Consider the following 15,652-nt stretch of genomic DNA (forward strand, 5'->3'; position numbering starts at 1 on the left):
AATACTTATAAATTTTATATTTTAAATAAAACAATTTATTATCAAACTCAAAATTATAAGTGAACTTCACAATATCAGGGAAAATTACTGTTACTTGGAAACAAAGTAAAGTTCAATTAGTTCTTGAATCAATTCAGTAAAATTAAATCAAAATTAATTTATCACAAAATTCAAGAAAATTAATTCAATCAAAATTCAAAAGTGTTAGCAATAATTGAAATTTGGAAATTAATTCACAAGTGCTAAACAATAATAAAACTTGAAAAGAATTCTAAGTACATGCAAATTAATTGACAAGTGTTAAATTCAATTAAATGTGCAACGATTAAGTAATGAAAATAACTAAGTTAATTAAATTGTGAATGCAAATGAAAACAGAAAAATGTGGAAAATATCAAACTTGCAAAAAGTACTAATCACACAGAATATAAAATAAAAAGACACACTTCAATAAGGAAAAGAATAAATGCATAAAACATAAAAATCACTTCAAATGAAACAAACACAAAACACAAAAATTTGCAATGTGTAAAAATGTAAATAGTTTCTCTCAAACCATTGTAACTATTAGTTATTAGTTCTCTAAACCATCGTAACCAATAGTTATTAGTTTCTTACCAAACCACTGACTATTAGTTATTAGTTTCTTACCAAACCACTATTAGTTATTAGTTCTTTAAAACATCCTAACCATTAGATATTAGTTGCAACTAATAAAAATACAACACACTTTACCTTCTTGGTATACCAATTTCGTTCTTTGCTGCAGCTTGTTTCACACTCACATAAATAGGCGCCGTTACACACACTAGTACAATGTTTGTTCAGATTCCACAAAAAGCACTGAATAATACTGAATAAACTCTAAGAAATATCAAATCTGAAATCTAAAAGTTACGAGTGACCATTCAGTAAGTATGAAATCGTTACGTTACTTTGAAATCAAAAGTGCCGTGCAATGGAGAGAGAGAGAGAGAGAGAGAGATGTAACCACTTTGAGGATTTTAGCCCAAATGAAATCTCTTCCTTACGAAAGCTGGACAGTGGAGATGACACCAAACGTTTTGGGACACAATTCTTTCCAGAAGCTTCGAATGTGACGCAACTTTACAGACAAACTGTGAAATCTGCACGTGGCATTCGGCAAAGATGAACATGTCCGAAACGAGTATACATTCATGTTCGTAACAGCTCATGTACCCGATCAAGACAGAAATCGAGCGACAATTAAAATTGATATGTTTTGATAACAACACGAAGATTGCCAGCTCCCTTAATCTAGTGGTGATGAAAAGTAACTGAAACAATTATAGCTTCGAACGGACAAAGATAATCTCTCTCTTTTTTCATACTACGTTATATACTCTTTTAAAATATGTTATGCAAAATCTGAACACACATTTTAAACATCCTACAACTCTAACTTAGCTAGGTAATCTTGAGAGAAATGTTGGTCAAAACTTTTAATAACATATAACATTTTATACAGTCAAAGAGGGGATATATGCGTTTTGAAAGTTGTAATATATATATATATATATATATATATATATATATATATATATATAAAGTATGTATATATATGTTTATCTATAAAGTATATATATATATATATATATATATATATATATATATATATATATATATATATATATATAATAATGGGGATAGAATGATAAAAAAAATTAAGGAAATTGGTCTACGTAAAGAGATATTTAAATGTTTGTTTGTTTGTATGGTGTTTTTACGTTGCATGGAACCAGTGGATATTCAGCAACTGGACCAACGGCTTTACGTGACTTCCGAACCACGTCGAGAGCGAACTTCTACCACCAGAAATACACGTTTCTGATCCCCTCAATGGAATGGCCGAGAATCGAACTCACGGCCACCGAGGTGGCAGGCCAAGACCAAGCCCACCATGCCACCGAGGCGCTTATTTAAATAAGTATAGGCCAAAATTCTTGTGTTATAACTATGCGATCAAAAAAAGGGAATACTGCAACTGCTTCTTTCAATAGTCTGCGAAATATTTACTTAAGTAGTCAAGAGGTTTCCATAAAAAAATACCTATCTATTAATAATAATTTGTTCCCTTCTTGAAAAGGGTTAGATTTTATACTCAAAATTACAAATATGAAATATATTTTGACGTATATCTCAATAAGAACTATGAAACCGACCCCCCAATAAGTTGTTCGGTGAACTGAAAAACTCAGGGATTAAATCAAGAAAAAAAAATCCAAGTTATATTTATTTAAAAATAGTTATAGCCTAGAAGTTATTCAAGAAAATTGTATAAGACAAATAAAAACTGGACTTCGTCACAGATCAAGTGAGGGCTTATAAAAGTCTCCCAAGATAAACGTGGAAATGATCATGAGCTTACATTAACAAGAATATTCTATTCGTCTTTGCTTGGCAGATATTGCCATAAGATTCTAAGAGCGTAAACGCTTACGTATTGAAGATTTCAAACACAGATACTCTTTCAAACGAAGAGTGTGAGGTGTGGTGTAATTTTTATTTCCTTTTATCGATCGGCCACTGTTGTCCCAACTTAAACACCATAGGCCTAGGCGAAATATTACATATTTGTTCTTTCTCCTTTATTTTTTGAGTACAAAGAGCTCGCACGAGAATCTCGAAGATGAGATCCACATAGAATGAAAAGTACAGAAATACATTATAAACTATGTGAGCTCAAGTTCGGCTATGTGAAGTACATGTCATAAGAGGATAAAACTGCTCAAATATAGCATGAAACGCAATGGCAACCTTGGCGAAGCTCCAGGCCAGGCGGTACACACACACACACACACACTGGATGATTCCTCAGTAGCAGCAAGTTAGCCTCTTCTTGTGCACGTTTTTATCTTACAACCTTATCTACTATGACAAACATCACGGTGCCTGACGTATTGCCGTATAGTTTTCGTTCGTCCAAGGAGGCAGAAAGGTTATGGATTACCGCCGTTTCTACGAAAGGTAGGTTGAGCAAAACATGTTCTTTAAAATGTTGTCATACTGAAATGATGATCGGAAAGTGAAGTCTGTGTTTACACCTTTTGTTGGTGTGCATTGTGCTTGCGACTTTTGACAATTTACACTCACACAAACACACAAACACACACACATATATATATATGTGTGTGTGTGTGTATGTGTGTGTGTTATATATATGTGTGTGTTTATGTATATATACAATTTTATTATCGAAAAAGAATCAAGGAAAAACAGAAAAGTGTATCAAGTTTCGTTTGCCTTCAGAAGAAAATAGTGCTTACGGATCCTCCTCAGCAATTCGTTAAAGGAACAGTAGTCACCAATTTCTCACACCTTGCAACCGACATCAAAATGTGCATCTGTTGTTATACTGGTTAGTGTTTCTAACATAAATCGTTTTATAACTGGGGAGTAAATAAGAAGTAAAGGACCTTATACTGTTCGGCTCGTAAATACCTACGTCACCATAACCTTCATGCGTTTCAAAGCTGATGTTGCAAATACTTTGTATTTATGATTGTTAAAACTTAACTTGTGCTTAGGCAGCCGCAAATAAAGAGACGGTGGTCTTGGTTTTCTCATGAAATCGGTGGCCAGCATTCGTCTTGTGAAGGTTCCATGCAATGTATGGGATATATTTATTTGCCTAAGTCCCTTTCTATGGGGTCGAAAAATATCCCTCGTTACCAATGGCCGCGTATGAAGTCAATTATTTTTCTTGCTATGTCTCATCTCCCGAATAAACAAGAATCCTGGCATTTGCTGGAAGAAGGCAATAATAGGTCTATCAAACTTCGTTTCTGACACCACCTTCTGTAATGCCGAAGTATGTGCTCGCGTGACTTTACCTTTTAGGAGATCTCATTCTTATACTTAAAACGCACTTTAGCAATCTAGGAACCCAGGGAACACAAATTTTTAGGATTTATGAAACACCACGGAAGTTGTGATCAACATAAAAGGTTCGCGAGCCGTAGGATTAACTGTTACATGCAAAGCGTTGAAAGAAGAGACGGATGCATTTGTTCTACAGCTCTTTTGTTCACCGTCAATTAACAGCAGGAAATGCAGAAGAATTAACATAAGACACTGAAAATTTATTTAAGAGAAGGATGGTGACCAGACTCGACATTTAAGAAAGCCACAAAGTGAATGCAGAAGAAAATATGCATGCGATAACAGGACAACAGAGATAACGGACCTTTTACAGAATGTAACAGAAAAACTCTCTTGGCAACTGAGCATTGACACTATTGTTAGGTAAAACCACAACGGGTTTTGTGATAATTTCAAAATACCCTCCCTTCAGAAGTTTACATATGAAATGTTGAGTTAAATTGTGAGACACTCAAAGATTCTTTGTGTATAGGCGAAAAAGAATATATATATATATATAATATCTATATATATATATATATATATATAATATATATTAATATATATAATGCACAGACGCGTATAAGTTTTCAGCCCTAAAGTGCGTGTACACATTATCATTATAACTTGAGGGATAATTTGATGGAGAGAGACACGTGGCTACGAGAGCGGCTGAAAGATTTCGTTTGCATTCTTGACCAGAAAAGGGAACATGTTAGAGCATAATTTGTTATTATCATCATCTAATATTCATATAGGAGTCTGTCTAAGTGACTCTTCCATTATTAATTGTTTGGCGAGTTACACTGAGGAAGAGTCTTTTGGTCTACCTTTGTACTCCTAAGTTTGTGTCATCCTTCAATACATCCCAACTGTTTTAGAGCGCTTGTTCAAGAATTCCATTTTCTTGTTAAAACAGACAGAAGTATTTTGTTACCTGCTGTATTTGCGAATCGTAATGACGAGACCAAGACATGATGACCTAATATCTCCCTTTAGTTGTATTGGTTGTAAAAAAGTGGCGAAATCTTATCTGTTGTCCTTTGAAGAAGAGCATTATTTCTCGTCATGCACTGGTGTGCGTCTTCATTTCCAAATTGATATCAGAAAAGATACGACATCATCACCTTTTCACGTTTGAGAAATGCATGCTCCGTACACTGGGGAGTGTGGGAATGAAATTTTTACTAAATAATGACTCGATAATGATAAGACTAGAACAATCCGATGAAATTTCATGGGGCATCCGAGTGAAAGACGATGAAGAGGAAGACAGTGCACGGACACGTACCGTAAGAATTAGCCTCATTAAACTTGGCCGCTATGCTTCGCTAAGTTCACCTGGTCGCTAAGGAGCAAATCACTTATAGAATCGTCTTTGTTAAGGTTAGTTTACACAGGTGGTTGCGGGGATGGCAGAATTTACTTGGTAACCTGAGGGGTAACATGAAGTGAAGCAACATACCTTTGGTTATATTACTCAATGCTTGAAGGACAAGGGAATGACTGCATGAATCTAACTGGGTCCTGATTGTGTGTCAAAGTCATTTCAATCTCGATAGGCCGATACTGCAGGAGTTATTTTCTTCTGGGCAAACAAAAAGCCTTCATTAAACTTTTGCGTGATCTGAGACAGTCATCATCAATAAGGATTCGAATAAAATACCACGAAATGTGTCTATTAATGATAAAATAAATTATAAAGCAGAACATAAATCTTTACTTTTTGAATTAATTCTGTTCCTCGGGGCTTACTTACACTATTTCACTGAAGGTTTGTCAAATCTTCATAGATGATCAACCAGAATAGTACAAAATTTTCACTTGTAAATCCAGTGTCAACAATGGGCACGGCACCTATATTTGCACCACAATAGATGTTTTTAATAATTAACTGTTGCCTTGAATCTTTATGTTTTACTATTTTTCCGCTTCTTATATCACTGTCTTTATTAGACATTTATTAAACAGCTCATTTCTTTGTAAGGAAGCAATTACTGTTAACTAGGTACAAGACCTCAGCTGGTCAAAAGGCTATTTAATGTGATATATTTCAAGCACACAAACCGGATGCTCAAGTTCAAATTTGATTTCTTCTTTAACTAAGTGTTACGATTAAAATCTCGGAATAATCCCTTGTGTCTCAAAAGAGATGTTTCATAACTGCGTGAACAGTGCATCGAAAAAAAATCCATGTTAAACGACTAACTCGATGTAGATGAGAAAGTACAGTAATGGCTTTCATTTGAGAGGATGAAACCACTAATAATTTACACACCTACACACACACACACACACAGAGCATATATAGAAAATACTGGATATGGCAACGATAACCCATCATTACTGACAACATTGAATTTTTGACAGGAATTACTGACCGTCGTACATCTACACAGCACGAAGCACGGCGGGTTACAATTGCGCGAATTTCCTGGCTGAATCTCCTCAATGGAGTTAATCAGCCATGACGATTTAGAAAGTAGTGAGCCCGAGAGGGACGTGATCCTTGAGCACGGCAGTCAGGAGGATTCGGGGGACGGAGGCACAGAGGACATTGTAGAAGACATCAGAAGGGACGGGGATCATGAAGATGGCAGGAACGACGAGGTGGACCAAAATCTGCCAGGTGCCACCGACGCAGTTGTCCCGGACGGAGGTTGGGGCTGGCTTGTGGCCTTCGGGGCATTCATCATCACCGTGAGTACAGATAGATTGATAGATTAAGAGAGAGAGAGAGAGAGAGAGAGAGAGAGGAGATCTTCCCGATAACTGTGAAATAAAGTGTGGATTAACATGACTATATCATATCAAGAAATGTGGACGAGTATAAGTTGTTCATACAGGGCGAATTCGAGAAATCATTTCATAATTTATACGAAAGGAACGACGGCCATGATTTCGGCGTCTGACAAAGTAGTTAGAGAACCGGTCTTATGCTTTTTAAGGTATGTTTGTTATTATTAAAAGATTCTGGGAAAAATCTACGTAATAAAGTAAACAAAAACAACAAACATAATGAAAATATTTATATGAATTATAATAGTAATATGTATAGAACATTTCTAATTATCTGAATCAGTTCTTAAAAATCCACAATCATCAGTATGATACATCTCATCTCCTAGGGACATTTAACGTAAAGGGGAATAATAATAATAATAATAATAATAATTAATAATAATAATAATAATAATAATAAAATAATAATAATAGCGCTCTAAGTAGCGAACACATTACCACCATGACCATTCAACAGTGAGTAAATGGAATCATGCTAATAAAATCGCGAAAATACTGTACACGAATCATTGTCATGTAATAAGAAAATGATAACCGACCCAAATAAGCCACCAGTTGCCTTTTGTTTATAATTTCACGTGTTTGCTTGCGTTAGCAAGATATCTCAAAAATGGGTCTACACAAATAATGAAATCTATTTAATATTTTTGTTTTGGTATCTTCTCGAGACTACTAACGTATAAATATGAAGATGTTTATTGGCAGCCTGAGTGCTTCATAACAGGCTACATATTTGTAGTATCCGTTGCATTATTAATTTAATTTACCAGTGTCATGCAAGAGGTTCAATGTTTTTATGAGTGCATAACACATAAAAACATTAAACCTCTTGCGTGACACTGGTAAACTGACTTAATAATGCAACGGATACTAATATGTAGCCTGTTATGAAACACTTGGCTGCCGATAAACATCATCATTTTTATACGTTAGTCGTCTCAAAGAGGATACCAAAACAAAAATATCAACTGGATTTCATTAATTGTGTAGACCCATTTTTGAGTTATCTTGCTAACACAAACAAACTCGAGTGAAACATCGTCTTTTTGAGGGAGTATTACCCAAACTACCGGACTAACAAAGGTACTGACCTAGGCGAACTCTAAACGTGACTTTATGTTTGTTAGTACTATATAAATATAAACTTTAAATATATATATATATATATATATATATATATATATATATATATATATATATACACACACACACACACACACATATATATATATATATATATATATACATATATATATATAAAATTAGATATTATACAATAAAAGCATGATTATCACCAGTTCAGTTTTTTGTTGCTCAAAGAAACTTATTATCCGGTGTTATATAACTTTACTCTGCATGAATTGAAAAACAAACCCAATTTTCAGTATTCTTCTTTTTGTAAACAACGAGCGACAGATACGGTAATTGTGTTCTAATAATACATTCATTGCAGTTGAGTATAATCTAAGCCCCGCTCGTTCGATTCTTCTCCTTTCAGATGCTCTTAAGTTCTCTGGGTCCTTGTTTTGGGATTCTCTTTTCCCGGTACTTGTTGGATCATGGAGCCTCATCGGTCTTAACAGCCTGGATCTTCAACGTGCAGCTTTTCATATGGCATTTGATGGGTCCACTCGTGCGACCCCTGAGCGCAGAGTTCGGATGGCGTCCTGTGGGATTACTCGGCGTCCTCTTGTGCTCCACGGCCATCATATTTTCGGCCTTCAGTCCCACTGCACCCTTTCTTTTTTTCTCCTTCTCGTTACTGAGTGGTAAGTGAATCCCAAGTTGAAATTGTATCAGAATTATAATGACAAATTGGTTCACTAATATGGCAAGTTAAAAGTGAAAGGGAAAACTGAGCAGCTTATTCCCAATGGAATGAAAATGCATGATTAAAATATCCATACAAATCGATTTGGAGGCGTGTAGGTAAAAATTTTAACAAACTCTTAAGATTTACGGAACTCCTTTATTTATTTTTTCTCCTTCCTCAGTGAGAACTGAATGAATGCTTAAGATGTTTCAGGCAGAACGGTCTAAAACGTTAAGTGCGCCTCCGCTCCTCGATGAAACTCACTCCCCCCCCCCCCCCCCCCCCCCCCCCCCCCCCCCCCCCCCCCCCCCCCCCCCCCCACACCCCCCCCCCCCCCCCCCCCCCCCCCCCCCCCCCCCCCCCCCCCCCCCTCCCCCCCCCCCCCCCCCCCCCCCCCCCCCCCCCCCCCCCCACCCCCCCCCACCCCCTACAAGTATGAATTAGATTTTCGGCTGGCATCTGTCTCACATAAATATAAACAATTTTCTCTGAAGACTTGCCCATTACTGATTTGGTTTATCTAAATGAAGTGTAAACTGTTCTATGCTGATACTTTTATAAATCAATCTACTGTTGTTGAAGTCAGTGCCATGGTTATTATCCCTTCAGAGAACGGTAATGGCAATTTGTTGCGGTAATGTCCATCTTTTCTGCATTGGGAGGTTCGTTTTTCCAAAGCCTTGTCAGGTTCTTCAGGTTCTTCAGCTTCACACAAAATGATATATTTAAAAATGACTTCTATGAGTTTGTGAAGAATGCTAACTCGAAGACTCAATTTGTTATGACCCAAGATGCTTCATTTCCTTTGCAAACCCAGATAGCTTTTACTGTTGCTGCAGAGAACTCTTCAACAGGCAGCAGCCTTTTCGTCAAAGGAGGGAGCATACCAACCGCGAGACTGTCTGCTCACTATAATCGTATATATATAGGTCACGAATCATTCATGTCCATCATTCCACTCACTTTGAAGGAATAGACGCAACAGGTGTTGCTGAAAAGCCTGAGACTTTATTCTAGTTTCTATCTCTACATCTTTTGCAGTATCTTGAGACACCATTCTCTATGGGATTGTGTCTATATATTTGCAAGATGAATATAAACTTGATTGTATTAAAGTTAAGGACATTATGATTCATGACTCTAATGTTGATAAAGACACAGGGCCACACAGGTCCAGTGCTTGAGCCTCATTATCGGTTGTAATGAAGGATGGCCAAATTCTGAATAAATGCTGGCTCAATCAAAACAAGACTTCCTCCTTTCTTAAAAAGTGATGAAGCAGGTGATCTAAGCATCTTCAGTCCATTAGAAGGAATGATTTCTTACCCTCTCCTTTCATTACTTCCACTTATCATGTCTTCCCAATTTTACTGGTGCTTGTTCCTCGTTCTCCAGAATCTACAGCCTCAAACCTCAACTCCTTAGTACAGCTTTCCAGCAGTTACTCAATATTCTCCTTCCCTAGTCCAGCTCAAGTTACAACACATCTCTTTTTGTCCCACACTGGGAAGTACAATAAAGTTTGTATGGGCCGAGCACTCAGTTTTCCTATACAGGTTTTAACTTTCAAGAACTCCCAGAGGCTTATTTTATTTTCTTCACTCGTGGTCCTGCTTGCTTGGGTAACAAAGTACTTATCTAGCAAGAGAATACTCTTTCCTTGCAGAAGCTGTTAATTCCGCTGGAATATACTTCCAAATGACTATGAGAGTATTGATAGCCTCTTAAAAAGAATAGATTTTACAGTGGTAGACAAAGTAGTTTCAACTAGAAACATTTTAGGTTCTATTCCTTTAAGCCATTCTAGGCCTAATCAAGTTGGTGATTCTGCAGAACAAGCTCTTTAGCTCAAACAATAAAGAAGAGCTACTTCACAGGACAGCAGAGGCAAAACAGTGTTGTTCTGTCGATGATCCTTTTTCTGATAACTGCCTGCGACACCTCAATAATTTGCATTTCGTTATTATACGGTCTTGAACAATTCTAGACCACTTACGAGATCTTGATGATTTTCCCCGTTATTTTTGAAAAGGAAGGCCATTTTATTGGTTTACTTTTTGCCTTATGATTTGACAATGTAGTTCAGAATTGTTCACATACATAGAATTCACTCTGCAAGTGTTGTTGACTATGACAAACTTGACCTTATTTTCATTATTTGAAGTTAACACCGAAATACAAAGCTGACTAACTGATGGAAACATAAAAACTAGTTTCACACCAACTAGGACACTCAGTGTTGGAAGTAAATCATTCCACGCCCTAAAACTCACAAATATATAATAATCTTATTGAAAATGTTTGAGAAACAATCATTCGCATATATACTTCATAAGTATTTTCACAATATACATGTATACTTTCCGTTGCATAAAAAATTGGTAAAATTTGCTAAAAGAATTACTAAAATCTATATCATTCGGATATCTCATTTCTCAACAAATTTGGCGGCTCCATTTGTCGCATAAGCAACATAATCTTTGAAAAATCTAAAAAGGTGATTTGCATTTCCATTAAGGCACTAAGAGATGAAAGATTTCAATCAAAAGTCCCGAAGACTGGGGTGCTCGTCTAGCGAACGATTCACTGTCAAGGGGACTAACCAGTTTTCACAAAACCTCTGGGGTTACCATGCCATAAAAAACCCATGGGTAATGCAGAAGTGCCTAATTTCCTCCGCGGGACATCACTGCAGACCCATTCGAGAAATTATTTGGCAATCTTCGGCAACTCTGGTTACTTTCCCAAGAGATCTACCGAGCCTCCGTAAATTCCTTATGCTTGGTGTGGTGAATCACACGAGAGTCTGGATGAGACGCCTCCAAATTCCCTGAACTTTTTACAGTAATACATAATTTGAGAATAAAATAATTTGACTAAAGGATCCACTTCCTAGAAACTTTATTTCCTTAGTTATATTTATGGGTGAATTTATATAGTATTATATCCATGTGTTTGCCTTTTTTTTTTTTACTTTAATTTAGATGTTACAGACTTACAGTTCTTCAGAAAACCGAGAAAAAATTCAACTAGTGAAGTGTCGGAAGATTCGAAATGTAAAAGCTCTGTACAAGTTTCTACTGGGAGGGACAAAATGCAAAGACAACTTCCTCCTGAGACTATCAGAATTTGTGATGACCTTCGTTCTATGACTACCAAAGGATACTTAGCTGTCACTGAACATCAAAATAAAATATATTTAATTGGCTATATAAAGTCTCCACATGCTGACCACACATGTATCAAATTAATACAAAGTGGACAATTTTTGAAAATATAAACTAGACAATCATAAAATTCTAGATACTAAAATGGCAATCACGAAACAACTGACCCGGTTATAGGGCAGGCCGACATATCAACCAATCTGGGGAATATAAGTGCATGGATAGCCTGTAATGCCGTCATCAGGATTTAAAGTCTCCTTAATGGGCATGAGTGATGGAAAGAAAGCAGAGAAGGAAGGAAAGGGCTAAATCATCCACTCACTTAGGTGGGATCTTCATAGCAAAGTTCATTACCAGAGGGTGCTTTACCTGCATGCATTTCAAGACAATGGAAAACGGCTGAATCTTTAATACCTAGCTAAGACGTCAGCAGCCTGTTATTACCAAGAATTCAATTTAGTCCTTCCGTTATTTCTATTCTCCTTCACTAGATTACTACTTATTCCTTGCACCGGATAATGAAACTAATTACAGCCAAACAAGCAGGCCAGAGGCCAAGCTCTGGGATCTATGAGGTCATTTAGCTCTGAAAGGGAAACTGACAGCAAAAAGGTGTGAAAGGTGCAGCCGGAGGAAAACCTCGCAGTTGCGCTATGAATCAGTTATTAGGAGAGGGAGGAGCGGAGGTATAGTAAAAGGAATGAAAGGGGATGCAGATAGAGGCCAAAGGGACGCTGCAAGCAACCTAAAGTAATGCCTACAGTACACCCCGCATGAGGTGCACTGGCGGCACTAACCCCCTACGGGTTTGCTAGCACAATAATGGAAGCTGGTATCCAGTAAAAAATTTACTTTTCTAAAATGACATCTTATTCAAAATAGTATTTCTAGGATTTCTAAAACCTAAAGGAATTTGGTATTGAAACTTCTCCAGGACTGCAGTGTATTCTTTTATTTTAATGACTGAGGTATTTAAAAATCATTATATCATTTGTCTATGGATATAATTATCTAAATTTTCTTTCATTTAGAAATAAAAAGACTAGGAAAATAATACTTATCGAATGTGTGTGTGTTTTTTTTTAAAAAGCTGCTTTTGAAAATTAAAATAAAAGATTTTGACATCAAGAGACGTTTCCTATGTTAATATTTTCGTCTTTCTGCAGGTGTTGGAGGGGGCCTCGTTGTTAGTATGTGCTATATCATTGTTCCTCAGTATTTTAATCGTCGAAGAGGAAAGGCAAATGCTATCATGATGACAGGCTTATGCATGGGACAGATTCTAGGAGCACCCTTCGTGAGGTACCTTCAAGATCATCAGGGGTTCTTGGGCTCAACGCTAATTTTTGGAGCTATCATTCTGAATGGGTGTGTGGGAGTAGCATTCTTCCATCCAGTCGACTGGCATATGCAGAAAACCAAGGCAGATGGAGACCAATCCTTTCCTGAGGATGGGCTCAGTCCCTTGATGTCGGCGAGAAGAAATAAGATGGAGAATGGAAATAACATGGCCAAGTACCTTGTAGAAAATGCCTTTTCTGAACAACCCTGTGATAGGTCTGTTTATGACAAGACCCTTTGCGATACTAAAGATGCCAGCGGACCTGTTCAAAAGGAAATGCATTCACTGAATTCTTTTCGATCAGAAGATGTAACATTCCAAGTAAAAACGGCAACAGTGGTGAATGCTGTTAGTGAAAAGTCACGAGATGTTCAAGTCAAAGTGAAAATATCAGTACCCCTGAAAATTCTAATGATTGTAGGACGTGTGGCACGTTCTACAGTCAGTGACTTGAAGATCCTTCGAAACAGACGTGCCTTGATTATTGCTTTTGGTAACATGCTCTGCATGAATGCTTACTTCAACTTCGTCATGATGGTGCCGTTTGCAATGCAAGCGGCAAATTTCACTTTGCAAGACTCAGCCTGGTGTATAACTGTGATGGGCATTTTCAACCTCTTGTCAAGAATACTAATCTCGGTTGTGTCAGACTGGCCTAGCTTCAGCATGAGATTCTGCTGCATGACTGGTTACGCCATTCTGGCCATTGTTATATTCGGTAAGCTAAAAAGTGCCCGCAGATCTAGAAAGATTGAAAAACGACCAGTCTCTGCGATACTGATAATCTTATACCATGGTGAAATATATTGCACGATAAAGAATTCAAAGAGCTTTCTCAGACCACTCAAAATCTCTGATCAAATATGACACAAACGCAGAATATATAGACTCTGAACGATAGTCATGTAGCATATATGTTGAAACACAATTATCTTCTTTTCGGTTTGTAACTAATCGATTTTTCATTACAGCCTTCCCTCTAATGAAGGAGGTCACGTGGCTCGTATTCCTGATGGGCGTCTTCGGCTGCGGGGCAGCAGCTACGATCAGCCTCCTCCACTTGGTGATGATCCAGTACATGGGTGTCGAGAACCTAGCACCCATTTTCGGGTCCACCTGTCTACTTATTGGATTCGGTTTTCCTACCTTTGGTCCGCTCATAGGTAAGGAGCGCCACTGTATTTTCCCTTCAATTAGACAGCTTTTTCATCTACCAGAAATGAGCAGAAACAAAATTGTCATAGCAATCGTTTGCAATTGTTTGCTATGTTTTTTTTTCTTTTGGGGATATCAAACGAAGCTAATTTGGGTATATTATCTCTTTTTCTCCAATACGTAATTTTTTCTTCTTTTAGAAATGCTTTCCCTTCCAGGCAGTCTAGATTTCCATTAATTTCAGAAGTATTATCATGACAGGAAATTATGATGATAACACAGCTAATGATGCAAAATCAATTGATAAGCAGACTTCAGGATAATCGATTCTGATTTAAAAAACTGGTAAATAATCAGTACGATTTAGGAAATCGAATTTGGTTCCTTATTCCACAAGATAATAAGAGTAATAATCCACAGCTGTATATAAATGCATCTGTGTGCATAATTTTATAAGTTACTATGTGCTTGTCTGTGTGAGCTTGGAATAAATGTTGGCATTATATAAAACTTCATTCAAATATGCATTGTTATGACAGTGCTGAATGGTGGCCTCCCCGGCCCATCGCATGGTCATATAACCAAAATTTCATACATGTATTCAGTCAATTATATTGCACGTTTTTTTTTTCAGGTTTCATACGAGACTGGAGCGGAAGCTACAAAGCAAGCATGTGGATCCTCTCTGCTATGACGGCGATTGCCTTCGTGCTTTGGCTTGTCATGCCAGCTGCTGTGTTATCCGATGCGAAGAGAGTGAATAAGAAGAGCTTGAGTCTCTAAAGTTGTATCATTCCTGAGGAGCCAATGATAACAGTTTTGTAACTTTTCGAATAAAACACTGAGAGAAGCCGTGTGTCTCAACCATACATCATGAAGGTCGTGTGGTTGTCAAGAGAGATTGATACATTTTAAGAATATTGTTGACAATTGTGCTTTAAACGATTGCCAGACAACATGGAGTGGCTCACATCTCATTAGATGCAGAGGTGACATCTACGCTAATAGTAATAACAATGATAATTAATAATAATATATACCCTTTACGAACTCAAATTCCTTTTGCGTCACCCTGTTTCACTGCGAGACCGGAAAACTGAATTTTTATGAAATTCGGTCTAATCATTCTATGACTAACGTTGCCCTCCAGCTGTTGATCTAAGTGGATAATGTTGGATATTTTATGTACATTCATTAACAAGAAACTTTCAAATCTTCACCAATGTCACCCAAAATTTAATCGTCTCGAGGGTCCACCCAACCATGTTTTTACGAGTTTCAACAAAATCCGTTCGTTGCTGTCGCTTAATCATGCTTGCTGCTAGACTAACAAAAGAAATAAATAAACAAATTCTCGGCTGAGGTAACTGGATACTTCCCCACGTAACAACGGTTAGTACAGAGTATCGAAAGGGTTTATTACTCATATTTTTATCTAGAACTGAGCGCGTTTTAGCGGGAGGGTCTTTACCAAAGAGTCGGGCTGATTGG

At 37.1% G+C, this 15,652-nt stretch overlaps 1 protein-coding gene and 1 long non-coding RNA gene across 6 annotated transcripts in view; one reads left to right on the forward strand and one right to left on the reverse strand.

Annotated features, from left to right (window-relative positions):
• LOC135221946 (uncharacterized) overlaps positions 1–15,652 on the reverse strand; it is a 407,988-nt gene that overhangs the window by 81,397 nt on the left and 310,939 nt on the right. The gene's annotated exons all lie outside the window — the stretch shown is intronic.
• Positions 2,813–15,011, forward strand: LOC135221235 (monocarboxylate transporter 14-like). Of its 3 annotated transcripts, none has more exons than XM_064259080.1 (6): positions 2,814–2,988; positions 6,253–6,582; positions 8,183–8,453; positions 12,831–13,724; positions 13,978–14,169; positions 14,796–15,011. In XM_064259080.1, exons 2-6 carry the CDS (start codon positions 6,334–6,336, stop codon positions 14,942–14,944), a joined length of 1,755 nt encoding a protein of 584 aa, XP_064115150.1. In that variant the 5' UTR covers positions 2,814–2,988; positions 6,253–6,333; the 3' UTR covers positions 14,945–15,011. The 3 variants fall into 3 exon arrangements, with proteins under 3 accessions (XP_064115250.1, XP_064115150.1, XP_064115203.1); XM_064259133.1 differs by lacking the exon at positions 2,814–2,988 and adding an exon at positions 3,229–3,379; XM_064259180.1 differs by lacking the exon at positions 6,253–6,582 and having other exon boundaries at positions 2,813–2,988.

The sequence above is a fragment of the Macrobrachium nipponense genome, chromosome 11, assembly GCF_015104395.2.
Source record: "Macrobrachium nipponense isolate FS-2020 chromosome 11, ASM1510439v2, whole genome shotgun sequence".
Classification (NCBI taxonomy): Eukaryota; Metazoa; Arthropoda; class Malacostraca; order Decapoda; family Palaemonidae; genus Macrobrachium; species Macrobrachium nipponense.

Coding starts and splice junctions, on each gene's coding strand:
- LOC135221235 (XM_064259080.1), top strand. CDS start 6,334: ATGGAGTTAATCAGCCATGACGATTTAGAAAGTAGTGAGCCCGAGAGG. Junction 6,583..8,182: donor TCGGGGCATTCATCATCACC/GTGAGTACAGAT, acceptor TTCTCCTTTCAG/ATGCTCTTAAGTTCTCTGGG. Junction 8,454..12,830: donor CTCCTTCTCGTTACTGAGTG/GTAAGTGAATCC, acceptor GTCTTTCTGCAG/GTGTTGGAGGGGGCCTCGTT.